Genomic DNA, 14,244 nt, shown 5'->3' on the forward strand with positions numbered 1-14,244 from the left:
CGGGGGCGGGGCGGGCCGGGCCGGGCCGGAGCGGGGAGGGGCTCCTCCCCACTCTCATCTCTGCGCTTGCTCTTTAACAGAACTCCTCAGTGGGACACAATGTCCACCGTAGTAGCTCAGTCGCTGCATGTTTTTGGTTTTCGAGCCCATGTGGCCAACAATGTCTTCTTCTTCGATGAACAGATCATTATATTCCCTTCAGGAAATCACTGTGTGAAGTACAATGTGGATCAGAAATGGCAAAAATTCATTCCAGGTAAAACCTTTTCCATCATGATACATGCATTCACCTTAAATGCCAAATACAAGCCTGTACTTCCAGGGTCCGTGTCTGAAGAGTATAAATGCCAGCTATAACCCCATAATCCCAGCGTGACAGTAAAATGAGATGTTTTGAACCAACTTGAATATACAGTGTTTTATCACTACAGAAATGTCTGCTTTGCATTAACACGCACATTAATCACACATGAACAGATAAAAATCTCATGTAAAAATGTCCACTTTTTCACTGTAATTTATTGGGAAAAAATTAAAGAGTCTCTATTCATGCACCTTCAATATCATTGTGTTTGTGGTCACCTTTTGAGTTGTCTAACACCATTTTCCAGAGTATGCCACCTTCGTTCAGTGCATTTTGAATCCAAGTGTGATAAACACACTGATGATTTTTTCCCGAGTCACAGGGTATGATCTTTAACCACTCTGGTGTATTCAACATGTTGTGTATTTACATATACATACAGAAGAGTGTACACTGCCTATCTGTAGTATTTCAAAGATAACAAAATACAGTTCTGTGGCCCACTGCCTGAGACAGGAAATAGAGTTATTCCCACTGCAGTGTTGCTGCCTGCTTGCATTCCTCACCCACGCTTGCAGGCTCATTCTCTGTCCTAGACTTTGTAAGGATTCTCTTACTTCTCCATAGAGTTTTACCGCCTATATGTGTGACCTAGTATAAAATGTAGTTTTGTTTTTGCTATTTACCGACCTTATAGAAATGTAATCACACTGTATATATTCTGGAATTTGCTTATGTTCAACATCACGTTTGAGAGATTCATGCATTTTGACACATTATTAACTGAGTTCTTTTTATCACGATAGTATTCCACTCTGTGAACTAATGTCTCAAATATATTTATCCGTTCTCTTTTCTTAAGACCCTATTTTGTCAGCTATTTTATTTTCTACTTTAAAAAATATTTTTATTACAATAACATTGGTTTGTCATACTCAATGTGATTCAGAGGCATACACATTCACACCTTTTTCTTTTTTTAAAGATTTATTTATTTATGCATACAAGAACCGGAGAACACCTTTTAAAAAACATGGTACCACACCATTCCCACCACCAAGCCACCCATCATCTTCCTTCCTAGTCCACTAGGCCTCCTCTCCATTTTGCTCCTCTCTCTGCCTCTCATAGCCTCAGCTCTAGTCAGAGTTCTAACCATTGTTTTGGTTTGGTTTTGTCCTATGTAGTTCATGCTTGCGTGAAATCATCTGAGTTTTTGTCTTTCTCCTTGGGCTTTACTTTGCTTAGCATAACCCTCTCCAGTTCCCTCCATGTTGTCCCAAAGGGCAATATTTCATCTTTTTTAATGACTGGATAATATTCAGTTGTGTATAAATACCACATCTTATTTTTCTACTCTTCTCTCATTGGGCACTTTGATGGTTTCTATGACTTGGCTATTGTAAATAGTGCCACAGTGAACATAGAACTGTATATTTCCCTCAAATTCCTACTTTGCGTTCTTTGAATAGATGCCTACAAGAGGAATTACAGGACATACGGTAGATCAATTTTTAATATCTTGAGAAGCTTCCATAATGTTTCCTATAGGGACTAGATCAGTCTGCATTCCCACCAACAGTGTAAGACAGGTCCTGTTTCTCCACACCATGCCCACCACTTACTGTGTCTGGCCTTTTGATGTGGGCCAGTTCACAGTAGTGAGGTGGTATTTCATTGTGGTTTTGATTTGCATTCCCCTAATAATAATGACAATGATTAGCGTGTCAATGATTAGATGTCTCCTTTGGAGAAGTATCTACTTAGCTCTTCTGCCCACTTTTTGATTGTTTTTTGTTGTCGTTTGAGTCTTTGCAGATCTTAGCTCCTATATGATGTACAAATTTTTTCTCCTATTTTTGTTTTAATGATACTTTCTTTTGTTGTGCCTTTGCCAGGTATGTTGATGCATCTAAAGATATGACTATAAAAGTAATATAGTAGGGCCCTCCCTGGTGGTGCAGCAGGTTAAAGCACAGCACTAAGAAGCTAAAGTCACTTCAGCATGAGTTCAGTTGCTGCCCTGGAGGTGACCACATGGCATGGCAGACCTCTCCTGACCCGCCCGCTGCTCCCCTCAGCAGTGTACTTCGTTTATCTGCCTGTTCTGCTCCCCACTCTGTCTCTGGTGAAACCTCTCACTGCCTTTGCACCTCTGGCCTATATCCCAGTCTGTATGCATAAATAAATAAATCTTTTTTTAAGAAAGTAATATAGTCCTAGTATAAATATCCCAGCAACCCAGTACTGTGTGTGTAGGTGAAATTAATATGTCTTAAGTGGGGCATAAGTTACTGGAGCAACTACCCAGGTATTTGGGAAATGGGAATCAAGTTGAATCCTCACTTAAGCCCTTCACCATCATGAACCCAAGATAGATTAATGACTAAAGTGTGAAAAACTGAAATCATAAAGCCTTAAGGCAAATCAGCATGAATAAAAATGAAATTTCTCTATAGGCTATTTTCGGTGGAAAACAGTGGCCCTCCTCACCGTCACGGTGACCCTCACTGCCTCCGCCTCAGTTCCATCCCAGGTGACACCAGACACAGAAGCGTGAGCGTCTCTCCTGCTTGTTTCTGTCCTTCGCCGTCTCACCCAGACAACTGCTGAGCCCCCCCAGAATTTCTCTAATCACCTTCTTCTCTCTCCCCATTGCCCCTACTGCCTTCTTTTTGCTCGTTGCCACCATCTTACTTTTAAAAGTAATCTTACTTTTTAAAATGATCCACTAGCAAGTTCCCTTCCCTCCAGAGTAGTCTTCCAGAAGCATCTTTATAACACATATGCGACCTTTCTCTGCTCTCTAAGTGGCTTTCCACTTGCTTCCTGGGAAAGTCCAAACTCACATGTGAGGCTCTCAGTGAGCCCAAAGCTGGCTTCTCTTCTGAGGCACAGTTACCCCAGAGTCCTTGTTCTAAGTCGCAGGTGCTGGTGTCCTGCCTGTGCGGCAAAGTGCGGCATCTTCCCTTGTGGGGAAGCGGCAGCCTGGACACCGTGGCCTTCCCTTCCGGTACATCTTTCCCCACTCCCTGCCTCCCTGCCTGAGCTTGTACCAGCCCCACGTATCATGAGGCACAGTTCACACAGACTCTGGGACCCACCATACTTTTAGGGACTGAAGAAAATATTTTAAAGATTTATTTACTTTGTGCTTATAGAACTGAGGTACAGACCAGAGGTGTGGTGGGTGAGAAGATTCGCCAGAGACAGAGCTAGGAGCAGAACAGGCAGATGTACTGAAGTACACTGCTGAGGGGAGCAGTGGGCAGGTCAGGAGAGGTCTGCCATGCCATGTGGGTCACCTCCCTGGCAGGGGATCGAACTTGTGCTGCAGTGGCTTCAGAGAGCTTTATAATGCAGTGCTTTAACTCGTTGCGCCACCAGGGAGAGCCCAAGAAAGTATTTTAATCTTTATTTTTAAATTGAGAAAAGTGACTAATAAAACTGAATCTATAATAATGGACTAACCGGGATTATATTTTTTACTTTTTATACCAATGCAGTCATAAAATACAATTTTAACATTTTGAATGGAGAAAGGGGGCCATGAAAATCCCCATGCGCCCCTCATTGCCCTTCCCACATAGAATATCTGTGCTTCGTTCATTGCCTCAGGCTCATAGAGGCCCAAGGTTGCCTTCAGGTCTTGTTACCTCAGGGTTGCAAGATGACTGCTGTGTCTCCAGATATCACCCTTGTATTCCAGGAAAAGGGAGGTAGAATGCTTCTATCCCTGGTTTTCAGGGGAGCACGAGTTTTACCATAAATCCCACCCAGCAGGCTTCTGCTTCTATCGCATGGCACAATTTCAGATGGGGGAGGCTGAGGAACCAGGCAGTCAGCATCTTGGCCTTAAAAGTAGAGGAGGGGCATTGAGTGCTGGCCCCTAGGGACTTCCAGCCTCAATGACCTGACTCTCTTCCGCCGTTTAAACCCATCTCCAGTCACTCCATGTGGGGCTCCCGCTACAGCCCACTGTTAACAGTTCTCCCAGAACTCACCCTTTTCTGTGCTCTTCCTGCCACCTGCCATGTTCCACCTTGTCCTCCTTCCGGAGCTATTCCCAGACTTCTCCCATATGGGCCTCAGTGAGATGCTTATCACAGGCATTTCCATAATACTCCAGGCATAGTCGTACCTGGGACCACAGAGATGACCAACTACCTGTTTCTGCACGTTTCTCCTGTTGTATCAGCAATGCCTGCCCAGGCCTTGTTCCTATTAAGTCTTGGTGAAAGCAGGATCTACCCTCATTATCCCCTTTTCCCTCTGTTTGCAGGCTCAGACAAGAGTCAGGGCATGTTGGCCCTGTCCATCAGTCCCAACCGGCGATACCTCGCTATCTCCGAGACTGTGCAAGATAAGCCCGTCATCACCATTTATGAACTGTCATCCATTCCTTGCCGGAAACGCAAAATCCTCAATAATTTTGACTTCCCTGTTCAGAAATTTATTAGCATGGCTTTTTCTCCAGATTCCAAATACCTGTTGGCTCAGACTTCGCCTCCAGAATCAAACCTTATCTATTGGCTGTGGGAAAAACAGAAAGTCATGGCCATGGTTAGAACTGATGTTCAGAACAATGCTATCTACCAGGTACCATCATCAGAAAAATTGTGGAAAATTGTAAAAATAGCAAGAGCTGCTTTTATGAGTGCTTCCTAGCACCTGGAATAGTGCTGTTTCTGAACGTGCGTTTCAAAGTTAACCTCATAACTGCTGTATGTGGCATTCTTCACTGTGAACCCTGTGGTACAGATGAGGGAACTGAGGCCCCAAGAAGCTAATTAAACACCCAAGATCACAGAGGTAGAGAAGAGCAGAGTCACCCGTTGTCTGTCGTCTTCATTCTGGCCCAAAACTGCTCTCTGGTCCCAGGTCAGGAGCTAAGGTCGATTGATCCCTCGCTGTCCCTTACCTGGCCTGTTGCCAGCAGTGTCACTGGGTACTGGGGAGGTTTGGGGAGTATGATGTAAAGGGGTAGAGCTTTGTTCTCCATGTGACTGCAGTGATACAGGGAACTCAGTTTTCTGCTGTGGATTGAGGGCAAATGGAAAGGCCCCCAAAGCGATCTTAGCTTGATGCGGGCACCACAGTCTGCAATTTAGTACCTGGTTTTGCAAGCTCAGGAACTCATTTCTGTTCATGTTCAGAAATACTAAGTGGTTGGTGTCTCAAGCTAGACCCAGTTCTGCTCACAGGAGGCTGGTGTACCAGGCAACATGTCCCAAGCACAACATACATCATTTATCCAGTGTCGTTCCTCTCTGGTAGTAGAGAATGTGGAGAGTGAAAACTGCTTGGTGATCACAGAATCAAAACTAAAGGCAGGTAGGGTCAGAAGGTTACTTATCCAGGCCACCGAGGCCTGATAAAGAAGCGTCCCTATTCAGAGAAGATCATATAATATTGATGATCATATAATATCGGGGACACCTCCTGTCAAATAGAGTTGTGCACATTTGCACATATATTGGCTGCCTTCTCTGAATCAGGCGTGGAGATACAGAGCTGAAAAGGCCAGAGCCCCCCAGAGCAACTACTTGACTGGCCACTGCTGTATATGAGGGATGAGTTACAGGTGTGGGCAACTCTGTAGGAGACAAGCTGGCAGCCCCTGGCATGCTTTTCCCTTCCACTGGATGTTGCACAGAAACCTGCAGACCCTTGTTTTTTCTGGTTGCGGTTGAGCCATCATTCCATTCTGTTGGCACAAAATTTGGCTTTTGTCGAGACCTGCTGATCCTGCTCTTTGGTCTTTGTGAAATGACTCCTATAGATTTCCTAGTTTAAGATTCATGGGCTCTACACATGTAACAGAGAGATCGGTGCTGTTATCAAACAGGGTCATCGATATTATATGATCTTGTGATGTTTGAAGGATACTCTGAGCTGCCTGAGATAAATATTAATGAGTGAAATGGGAAATAATCCCCTGGTTCTCAAACTTTTCCTTTTATTCTTGCACATTTTACAGGTGAGCTTTAACCCCCAGGATAACACTCAGGTGTGCGTCACCGGAAATGGAATATTTAAGCTGCTGCGCTTTACTGAGGGAACCCTAAAACAAACCAATTTTCAGAGGGGCGAACCTCAAAACTATTTAGCCCATTCCTGGGTGTCTGATGACAAGATTATTGTTGGCACTGACACAGGCAGGCTCTTCCTCTTTGAATCTGGAGATCAGCGCTGGGAGACGAATATAATGGTCAAGGAGTCCACCAGCGAGCTGAAGAACCTGAACATAATCCAGGAATCAGAGAGGTAACGGCGGCCCTCGGGGGTAGTGCACCTGCAAAAATATACTCGTGGCCCTCCCTGGTGGTGCAGCGGGTTAGGACGCAGCACTGCAAGCTAGTGCAGCTGCTTCAGTGAGAGTTCAATCCCCCTTCGGGGAGCTGACCCACATGGCGCGGCAGACCTCTCCTGACCCACTAGCTGCTCCCCTCAGCAGTGGACTTCGTCACTCTGCCTGTTCTGCGCCCCACTCTGTCTCTAGTGAATCTCTTACCGCCCCTGCATCTCTGGCATGTACCCCAGTTCTGTATGTATAAATAAATAAATCTTTAAATATATATATATATACTTGTTATGCTGACACCACAGATTGTTTAGGTGAGCCACTTCTTCCCACACCTCACAAGTGAGCCCCCAAAGTCAGCTCTTTCCACTTTCCTCTGCCTCTCTAGTGCCCGTCTGTAGGCAAGCACAAATTTGACAGTCGTGATACAGCTTAGATAGATTTTTTTATTTTCATACCTAAGTTAATTTTACAAACATCTTAGTATGATTAGTCTTCAAAACGACAGGCTTTCTAGTAGCTGCCTAATTGGCTGAACCAAGGAAGTGTAGGTGCACTGACCCCTTGCCGTGAGCAAGAGGCTGAGGGACCCAACTCCGTAGGAGGCCACAGGCTGACAGAGAAACACAGGCAAGTGTTATCACAACTGCCACAGAGCGTGTGTGGTGACTTGGGGTCTCAGCAGGGAGCGGTCAGGCTTGCCCTTACTACAGCTGATAATGGTCGTTTCTCACAGACTGGAATGCACCGCTGTGGGCATTAGACACTGCGTGAAGCACTTTGTGTCTCCGTCTCCTCTCTCTGTCTCCCCACCCCCATATAGTCCATATTATAAGTATGTCCACTTTATAGACAAGGACACTGAGGCTCGGGGAGCTTAAATGGCTCCCCCAAGATCATAGCACTGTTGGCGGTACACAGCAAGGGACTGCAGCCTCTTCTTCTTCAGTAATCTTTGGTTTACCCCTTTCACCATCCCCCAGCCATGACAGACCCTTTTTTGGTCATGCGTAACTGCCTTTGCCTTCCAGCTTGCTTTGTTCCCCTTCCTTCAGTGGGCCCAGGGCAACAAGAATCAAGCTCAAACCCCTGAACTTGGCCCGTGCACCCTGATGCTCTGAGCTGCAAGGGACTGCCTGCTCCTAGGCCTGTCATCGGTTGCACGTGCCAACGGCACGCTCTTGCTTCTGGGCTCAGCCATGTGTAGTTTCCCAGCCCCCCACTCCTGTCCCACTTTCCTGGACACTGTATCTGACCTGCACGTCCTTCAGTTCTCAGCTGGGCGCTCTCGGCCTCTGCCCAGCTCTGGTACACGCCTCCTCCCCACCTGTCCTCAGAAGGTCCTCCTCACCTGCTGACCAGCTCCTCCTCCCTTCTGTCCTGACAGTCCCATCACAGATCTTCAGCCACGCTCTGAGGACAGGAATCGTGTCGACCTTACAGCGTTTCATTGAGTTGTTGACACAGTGTAACTCGGATAAACAGTCATTATGTGGAAGGAAGGAGGAGGGAAACGGAGGGGAAATGGGAACCTGGACTCAAGTCTCGGCTCTTCCATTTACTAGTTGTGTGAGCTCAGAAAATTCAACCCCTCTGAGCCACTTTGTTCTCAGCTATGTAAGGATGAAGATGATGCTGATACGATAATAATGGTGACCGCACCTAGGGACTGTGTGACCATCCAGTCTGTCTTGACACTGTGTAGGTCATTCTCAGACCAAAAGGTGACATTTTGACTGTGGGTCAGGGGCTCACTGGGGGGTTTCTACCACACCCACAGTCAGCCCTTCTGTCTCAGCCCTGCATCTCTGGCTTGTACCCCAGTTCTGTATGAATAAATAAATAAATCTTTATATATATATACATATATATATATATATATGTATATGTATACTTGTTATGCTGTTAGATGACACCACAGATAGCTCAGGAATTCACCTTGGGATTGTCTGTATAAACCCTATGTGCTGTTTTCTTTTTCTAGCCTGATCGAATTCCCCACAGTCAGCTCCCCGATCCCTTCCTATGAGCAGGTGGTGGCCACCAGCGAGAGCCACACCCACCTGACCATGCCAAAGGTGTTTGCCATTGCCGCCTACTCCAAGGGGTTTGCCTGCTCTGCGGGGCCAGGGCGAGTCCTGCTGTTCGAGAAGATGGACGACAAGGATTTTTACCGAGAAAGCAGGGAGATCCGGGTAAAAGAGAGGACGAAGAAGCAAAACTGTGTCCCTCTGGTGTTTGTCCTCTAGCAGCAGGACCCTGACAGGAGTTCGCTGGGATGATGTGAAAGGGCGGTAGTGCTAAGCAGAAAGAGGGGCCAGCGGGAGTCTTGGGATGGGTTGGACAGATTTGGGGTTCAGAGCTTGGAAGATCTAGATTGGAATCTGGGAAGAGAATGCTGGCAAGTTATATTTTCTCTTTGAAGATTAATGTTGCCATAAAAATTGCTGTTATGATGTTATCATTGATGTGATTGGCCCATGATCCCACAGACTGTAAGGGAAGGGCACTGAAGGGCACACCAGTGTACCTGGTACAGGTGGGCACCCACGCTGGGCTCCCAGCAGGCCAGCACAAGTCGGATTAAGACCAAAGCTGTTTTCAGAGGGGACCTCAAATCGAGATGTAGAGACTGATCATTTTTACATGGGCTGCTGCATTATTAAATAGCCACCAGTCACTAAATGGTGACTCTAAAACCTGCAGGCACAGAGGTGGCATCTGAGCAGGGTGCATGCGGCTCCAGGCTCCGTAGACTGAAAGGCCCTGCGAGGACCCCGGCAGCCCAGGGACACCCCGCCAGTGAGCACTGTCTTGTCTTGGGCAGATCCCTGTGGACCCACAGAGCAATGACCTGAATCAGTCCGACAAACAGGACATCCTGTGTATGTGCTTCAGCCCCTCAGAGGAAACCTTGGTTGCCAGCACCAGCAAGAACCAGCTCTACATCATCACCATGTCCCTGACGGAGATCAGCAAGGTGTGTGGGGGTCGAGGCCTGCTAGCCCAGGCACTGACGGGCAGCTTAATCCAGATGAGCTGAGCCTTCACCACACAACCAGCATAATAGGGCCCATTTAGCTTCAAATCGCTCGCCCGACTCTACTGCTGCTGGCGGGCGAGGTGCACAGGCTCTTTGGAGAAGTTTGCTGTATTTCTCAAGATCCTAAAATCAATCATACTATAGCCCCCTGTATCCTACTTCTAGAATGTACCTGTTGTGTCAGTTCCAGTCTGTCAATCATAAGGCATCAGCTGTGAACCTCTGACATGCAGCCAGTGTTGTGGCGGGCCGGGCCCTGTGGTTCTTGCTGTGACTGGAGGATGCACTTCAGTCAAGACCATCAGGGAGCTTAGGGGAGTCCAGCCCTGAAGGAATCCAACCCAAGGGCCATGCAGCAAGAGAGAAAGCAAACTTGAAGCTCTACTGTTACTGGGGCTTGAGGATTGGGTGCCTGTGGTTCTCCAGGCTCACCCTTTATTGGCTATTATAATATTATGAAGCATAGAGTGGGGATCAGGGAAGAGAGAAACAGGGCCACGTGAGGCTCAGTTACGAGGTACCCTTAAGCAGCAATATCGGAGAGCACTTAAGCATCCCCACAGTAAGGAACAGCTAAGATAAATTCTGGTAAATCCCAGGGAGACTGTGCAGGGGAGTAATACAGTTTGATTTCCGTCATTGGAGGTCACTACTGTGCGGGAAAAGAAGTGCAAGCCCAACTTAGTTTACTCCTCCTCCGGATCTCATTTTTCTGGTGTCACCAGGGGGAGCCCGCGCACTTTGAGTATCTGATGTACCCGTTGCACTCAGCATCCATCTCGGGTCTGTCCACTTGCATTCGCAAGCCCCTCATTGCCACCTGTTCTGTGGATCGATCTGTTCGCCTCTGGAATTATGAAACAAAGTAAGAAATAAAGGCTTCGCTACTGCCGTGTGTGGGATCTCCACTGCTAAGTTTGTTCATGTGGATTATTTTAATTAGACAGCTTTAAGTTTTAATTACTTCGAAGCTTTCAGTTGGAAACCTTTTTTGTTTGTTTGTTTTTTAAGCAAGTCAGTCAACCTACCTGTTTCTCATCTCTGTTCCTCTTGCAGGGGCTAGAAAATGACTTTGTGCTTTATTAAATGCTTACCCCAAGCCATAGTCTGCTGTACATGAGGGCCACGTGTGTCGGCTGCCTGACCCCTCGCCCCCCAGGACTAGGAGTGCGTCAGCCTCAAGTTGCTGTCTGGACCACTTCTTTCTCCTCTTTCTCCTCATCACTGCCCCCGGCCATCCTCAGCTCTCTAGTGATTATCCTGGGAGCTGAGAGCTCCCAGCCTAGCATGTCCTGACTCTAGCATTTTTTCATTATTAGTAAAGGCACTAAGGCCCTCAGGAAATAAAATTGTGCAGTACTTCCACTTTAGAGAACCTAAGTGGGGCTGTGCCTTTAACATCCCTGGACAACCTCTTATCAGCCTTCTATGTCCCCCCTCTTTGCTAAGCAGTATCCTCAGGTAACCGAAATATAGAAAAGAGAACAGTCAGGAATTGTGAGTAATTTGGTATCTCAAATGTCATGATTAAAATATGTTCCAGAAGTGATGGGGTCGGGCGGGGGGGAGCAGTGTCCAGGGATGCAGTGAGATAGTCTTACAAGCCAGTCCTCAATCTTTTTCACAGTACTCTGGAACTGTTTAAGGAGTACCAGGAAGAGGCATATACAATCAGCCTCCACCCATCTGGCCACTTCATTGTAGTAGGGTTTGCTGACAAGCTGCGGCTTATGAACCTCCTCATTGATGACATACGTGCCTTCAAAGAATACTCTGTCAGAGGATGCAGAGAGGTAAGAACTGCTAGGGTAAAGGTCTATCTTCTCAGGAAGTCTGGGTTGAAGTATTAAGAACTCTCTTACTCTGAGGTAGTGAGACCAAATTCTGTCTTAGAAAATTTTAGTTACTTCAAAAAAAAAGCAGAGGGGAACCCAGTTCTTCTCCCACTAAATGTACTGAGTATACAGCTCTATTCCCTTTCTATCCCCTTTCACCACAGTATTTAATTGACCCCAGACTCTTGTGAGAGCCCACCTCACACAGATCCTTTCTGGTATTATGAAGTAATAACAAGCCTCACAAAAGTTATCTCAGGGGCCTCTCAGTGGCGCAATGGGTTAAAGCACAGCACTAGGAAGCTGTCACAGTGGCTGCAGCACGAGTTCGATCCCCAGCCAGGGAGCTGACCCACATGCGCAGCAGACCTCTCCTGTCTCACCCACTGCTCCTCTCAGCAGTGTACTTTGTCCATCTGCCTGTTCTGCTCCCCACTCTGTCTCTGGTGAATCCTCTCACCCCACCCCCCCATACCTCTGGCCTACACCCTAGTTCTTGTGTGCATAAATAAATCTTTTTTTAAAATGAAAGCTATCTCAGGTTAAAAGTCATACATCGCTGGGAAGGTGAGGCTGGCGGTGAGGAAGAGCCAGAGCACCTAAGTGCCAAGCATGAGCAGCCGTCACGGACCCTCAGCTCTCCACCTGAGCTGATTTGCAGAAACAAGACAGGACGTCACACATCAGTTCCCACTCTGAAATGGCTGCAGATAGAATAAGCGCTGTGCTCCATGACCAGTGTCAGCACCCTGGCCAGTACAGGCCGCAGGGACAGGGAACGTGTCCCAGGACATTAGCCAGTCCTCGATCCTGTTTATACCTCCCCGGCCCCAGCTCCACGTCAGTTTAGGGAGAGGAGCTGTGGACCGTAGTCCCCGCTTACCACTCATTTCTGCCTCCCCTGTGCCCTCTTGCTGTTTCCCGTAGTGTGCCTTCAGCAATGGAGGTCACCTGTTTGCTGCGGTCAATGGTAACGTGATCCACATTTTCACTACCACCAGCCTGGAGAATATCTCAAACCTGAAAGGACACACAGGGAAGGTGAGTGAGTGAACACCTGGGAAGTATAGAGCACCGAGCCAGCACAGTGGCAACAGGACACAAGTGAACCAAAGTGAAGTGATTACTGTCTTAGAATTCACGTCTACTGGGGGACAGAAGCAATACAAGTGCACCAGCCAGTTTCGTCACTAAAGGCAATGCATTCAACCCAAGAAAAACATAAGACATTACGAGAGGAAATAACAAAGGTGCTGGCCAAATGTCGGTGGGGGTGTTTGCAGACGTGTGGCCCTGAAGGAGAGGGCAGGTATTAACTGGACAGAACCGCTGCGGGATAACAAATGCAGGCAGGGAGCTGCGTGGTTTGCTGCCTGGCTATTTTAGCCACCACAGTGTAATGTTAGACACTTACTCTCTGCCGGTGGCGGCGGCGGCAGTGAAGGCTGCAGCTGACAAGGCTGAGAAGCCTTTTCCCCTGCAGTGTGCTGCCTCATGCCTGGGCTTATGTTCTTTTGTGTTTCAGCCTGGCTTCTCAGAGTCACGCCTGGGAGGGCCTGTGCTGCTTCTTCATCCTGCATTTCAGTCAAACCCATGGAGTCAGTTGGATTTTTTACCAGCTGCACCCTGGATTTCGTGGGTGACTTAGAGGCGGCTCTCACAATTCATGGCGCTTCCCTTTTTTGCTCCATGTCCAGCCAGTCATTCTGTTGTCCCCTCTCTGGGTCTGGGAGGGCCAAGCCATAGGCACCACACTGTCTTCCAGGGGGCCAGGGCAAACTGGCTTTATTTTGATGCCTGGCTCCCTAGGAGATGAGCTGTCCCATGTTGGTCAGAGGAGCTTATTACTCAGTGTTGGTTCAGATGTTGTGTGTCAGGAGGTTTCTGTCTTGGGTCAGGGTTAATGTTGCGCTGTTTAGAAGATGCATTCCAAAAGGGCCTGAATCAGGAAAGGACATTCTGCTTCTGTGTCATGGAAGGCATGAGGGCTTCATCCTCCTGTTCCATGGTGCGCATGTGTGTGTGTGTACACAGGTGCACACAGGTGCACACACTCACCTGCCTGTGACTGGCTGCGCCTTCACCCTCTGCAGGTCCGTTCAGTTGCATGGAACACAGATGACAGCAAGCTGATCTCCTGCGGCACGGATGGTGCTGTGTACGAGTGGAATCTGTCCACAGGGAAGAGAGAGACAGAATGTGTGCTCAAGTCCTGCAGCTATCACTGTGTGACTGTCTCCCCGGACTCCAAAATTATCTTTGCTGTTGGATCAGACCAGACCCTCAAGGAGATTGCAGATTCCTCCGTGAGTCCCCCCCACCCACCCCTGGGCAGCTGCACTGGCCGGCGCCCTCCGGGGTGCAGGGGACCCCTTTACAATTTAACACCTGGTTCTTCATTCGTTTTGGGTCTGTCCAGAAGCTGTAGCTTCTGGAATGTCTTGCCCAGTGACCTTCCCGGCTGAGCTGAGCTGTGGAGCCCTTTCCATTTCTGCTTTGCTGCTGTGAAGCTTCCTCTCACCCTTTGGGGCAGGCTGGCAGCAGCAGAATCTCTAACCTGCTTTCTCAGCCTTGATCTGCACTTACTTTCCTGGGGCAAAAGCAGAACTGGAGTTACTGCTCTCACCAAGCTTGATTCAATATTCATTTGAAATCCCCGCATGCTGGCCCTCCCTGGTGGCGCAGCGGGTTAAAGCACCAGCACTGAGAATCTAAAGCCGCTCTGCATGAGTTCGATTCCCGCCTGCCCCGGAGGTGA

The 14,244-nt window shown here is 47.8% G+C and overlaps 1 protein-coding gene across 1 annotated transcript in view; it reads left to right on the top strand.

Annotated features, from left to right (window-relative positions):
• Positions 1 to 99: 99 nt before the first annotated feature.
• Positions 100 to 14,244, top strand: part of CFAP57 (cilia and flagella associated protein 57) — a 44,118-nt gene continuing 29,973 nt past the window's right edge. Inside the window, exons 1-9 of the mRNA XM_004679461.1 lie at positions 100 to 256; positions 4,587 to 4,903; positions 6,285 to 6,571; positions 8,593 to 8,803; positions 9,436 to 9,588; positions 10,377 to 10,516; positions 11,279 to 11,444; positions 12,414 to 12,527; positions 13,580 to 13,792. Coding sequence (XP_004679518.1) covers positions 100 to 256; positions 4,587 to 4,903; positions 6,285 to 6,571; positions 8,593 to 8,803; positions 9,436 to 9,588; positions 10,377 to 10,516; positions 11,279 to 11,444; positions 12,414 to 12,527; positions 13,580 to 13,792 — 1,758 coding nt within the window. The remainder of the gene's footprint in view (positions 257 to 4,586; positions 4,904 to 6,284; positions 6,572 to 8,592; positions 8,804 to 9,435; positions 9,589 to 10,376; positions 10,517 to 11,278; positions 11,445 to 12,413; positions 12,528 to 13,579; positions 13,793 to 14,244) is intronic.

The sequence above is a fragment of the Condylura cristata genome, unplaced genomic scaffold, assembly GCF_000260355.1.
Source record: "Condylura cristata isolate star-nosed mole 26May11 unplaced genomic scaffold, ConCri1.0 scaffold00008, whole genome shotgun sequence".
In the NCBI taxonomy this organism is placed as follows: Eukaryota; Metazoa; Chordata; class Mammalia; order Eulipotyphla; family Talpidae; genus Condylura; species Condylura cristata.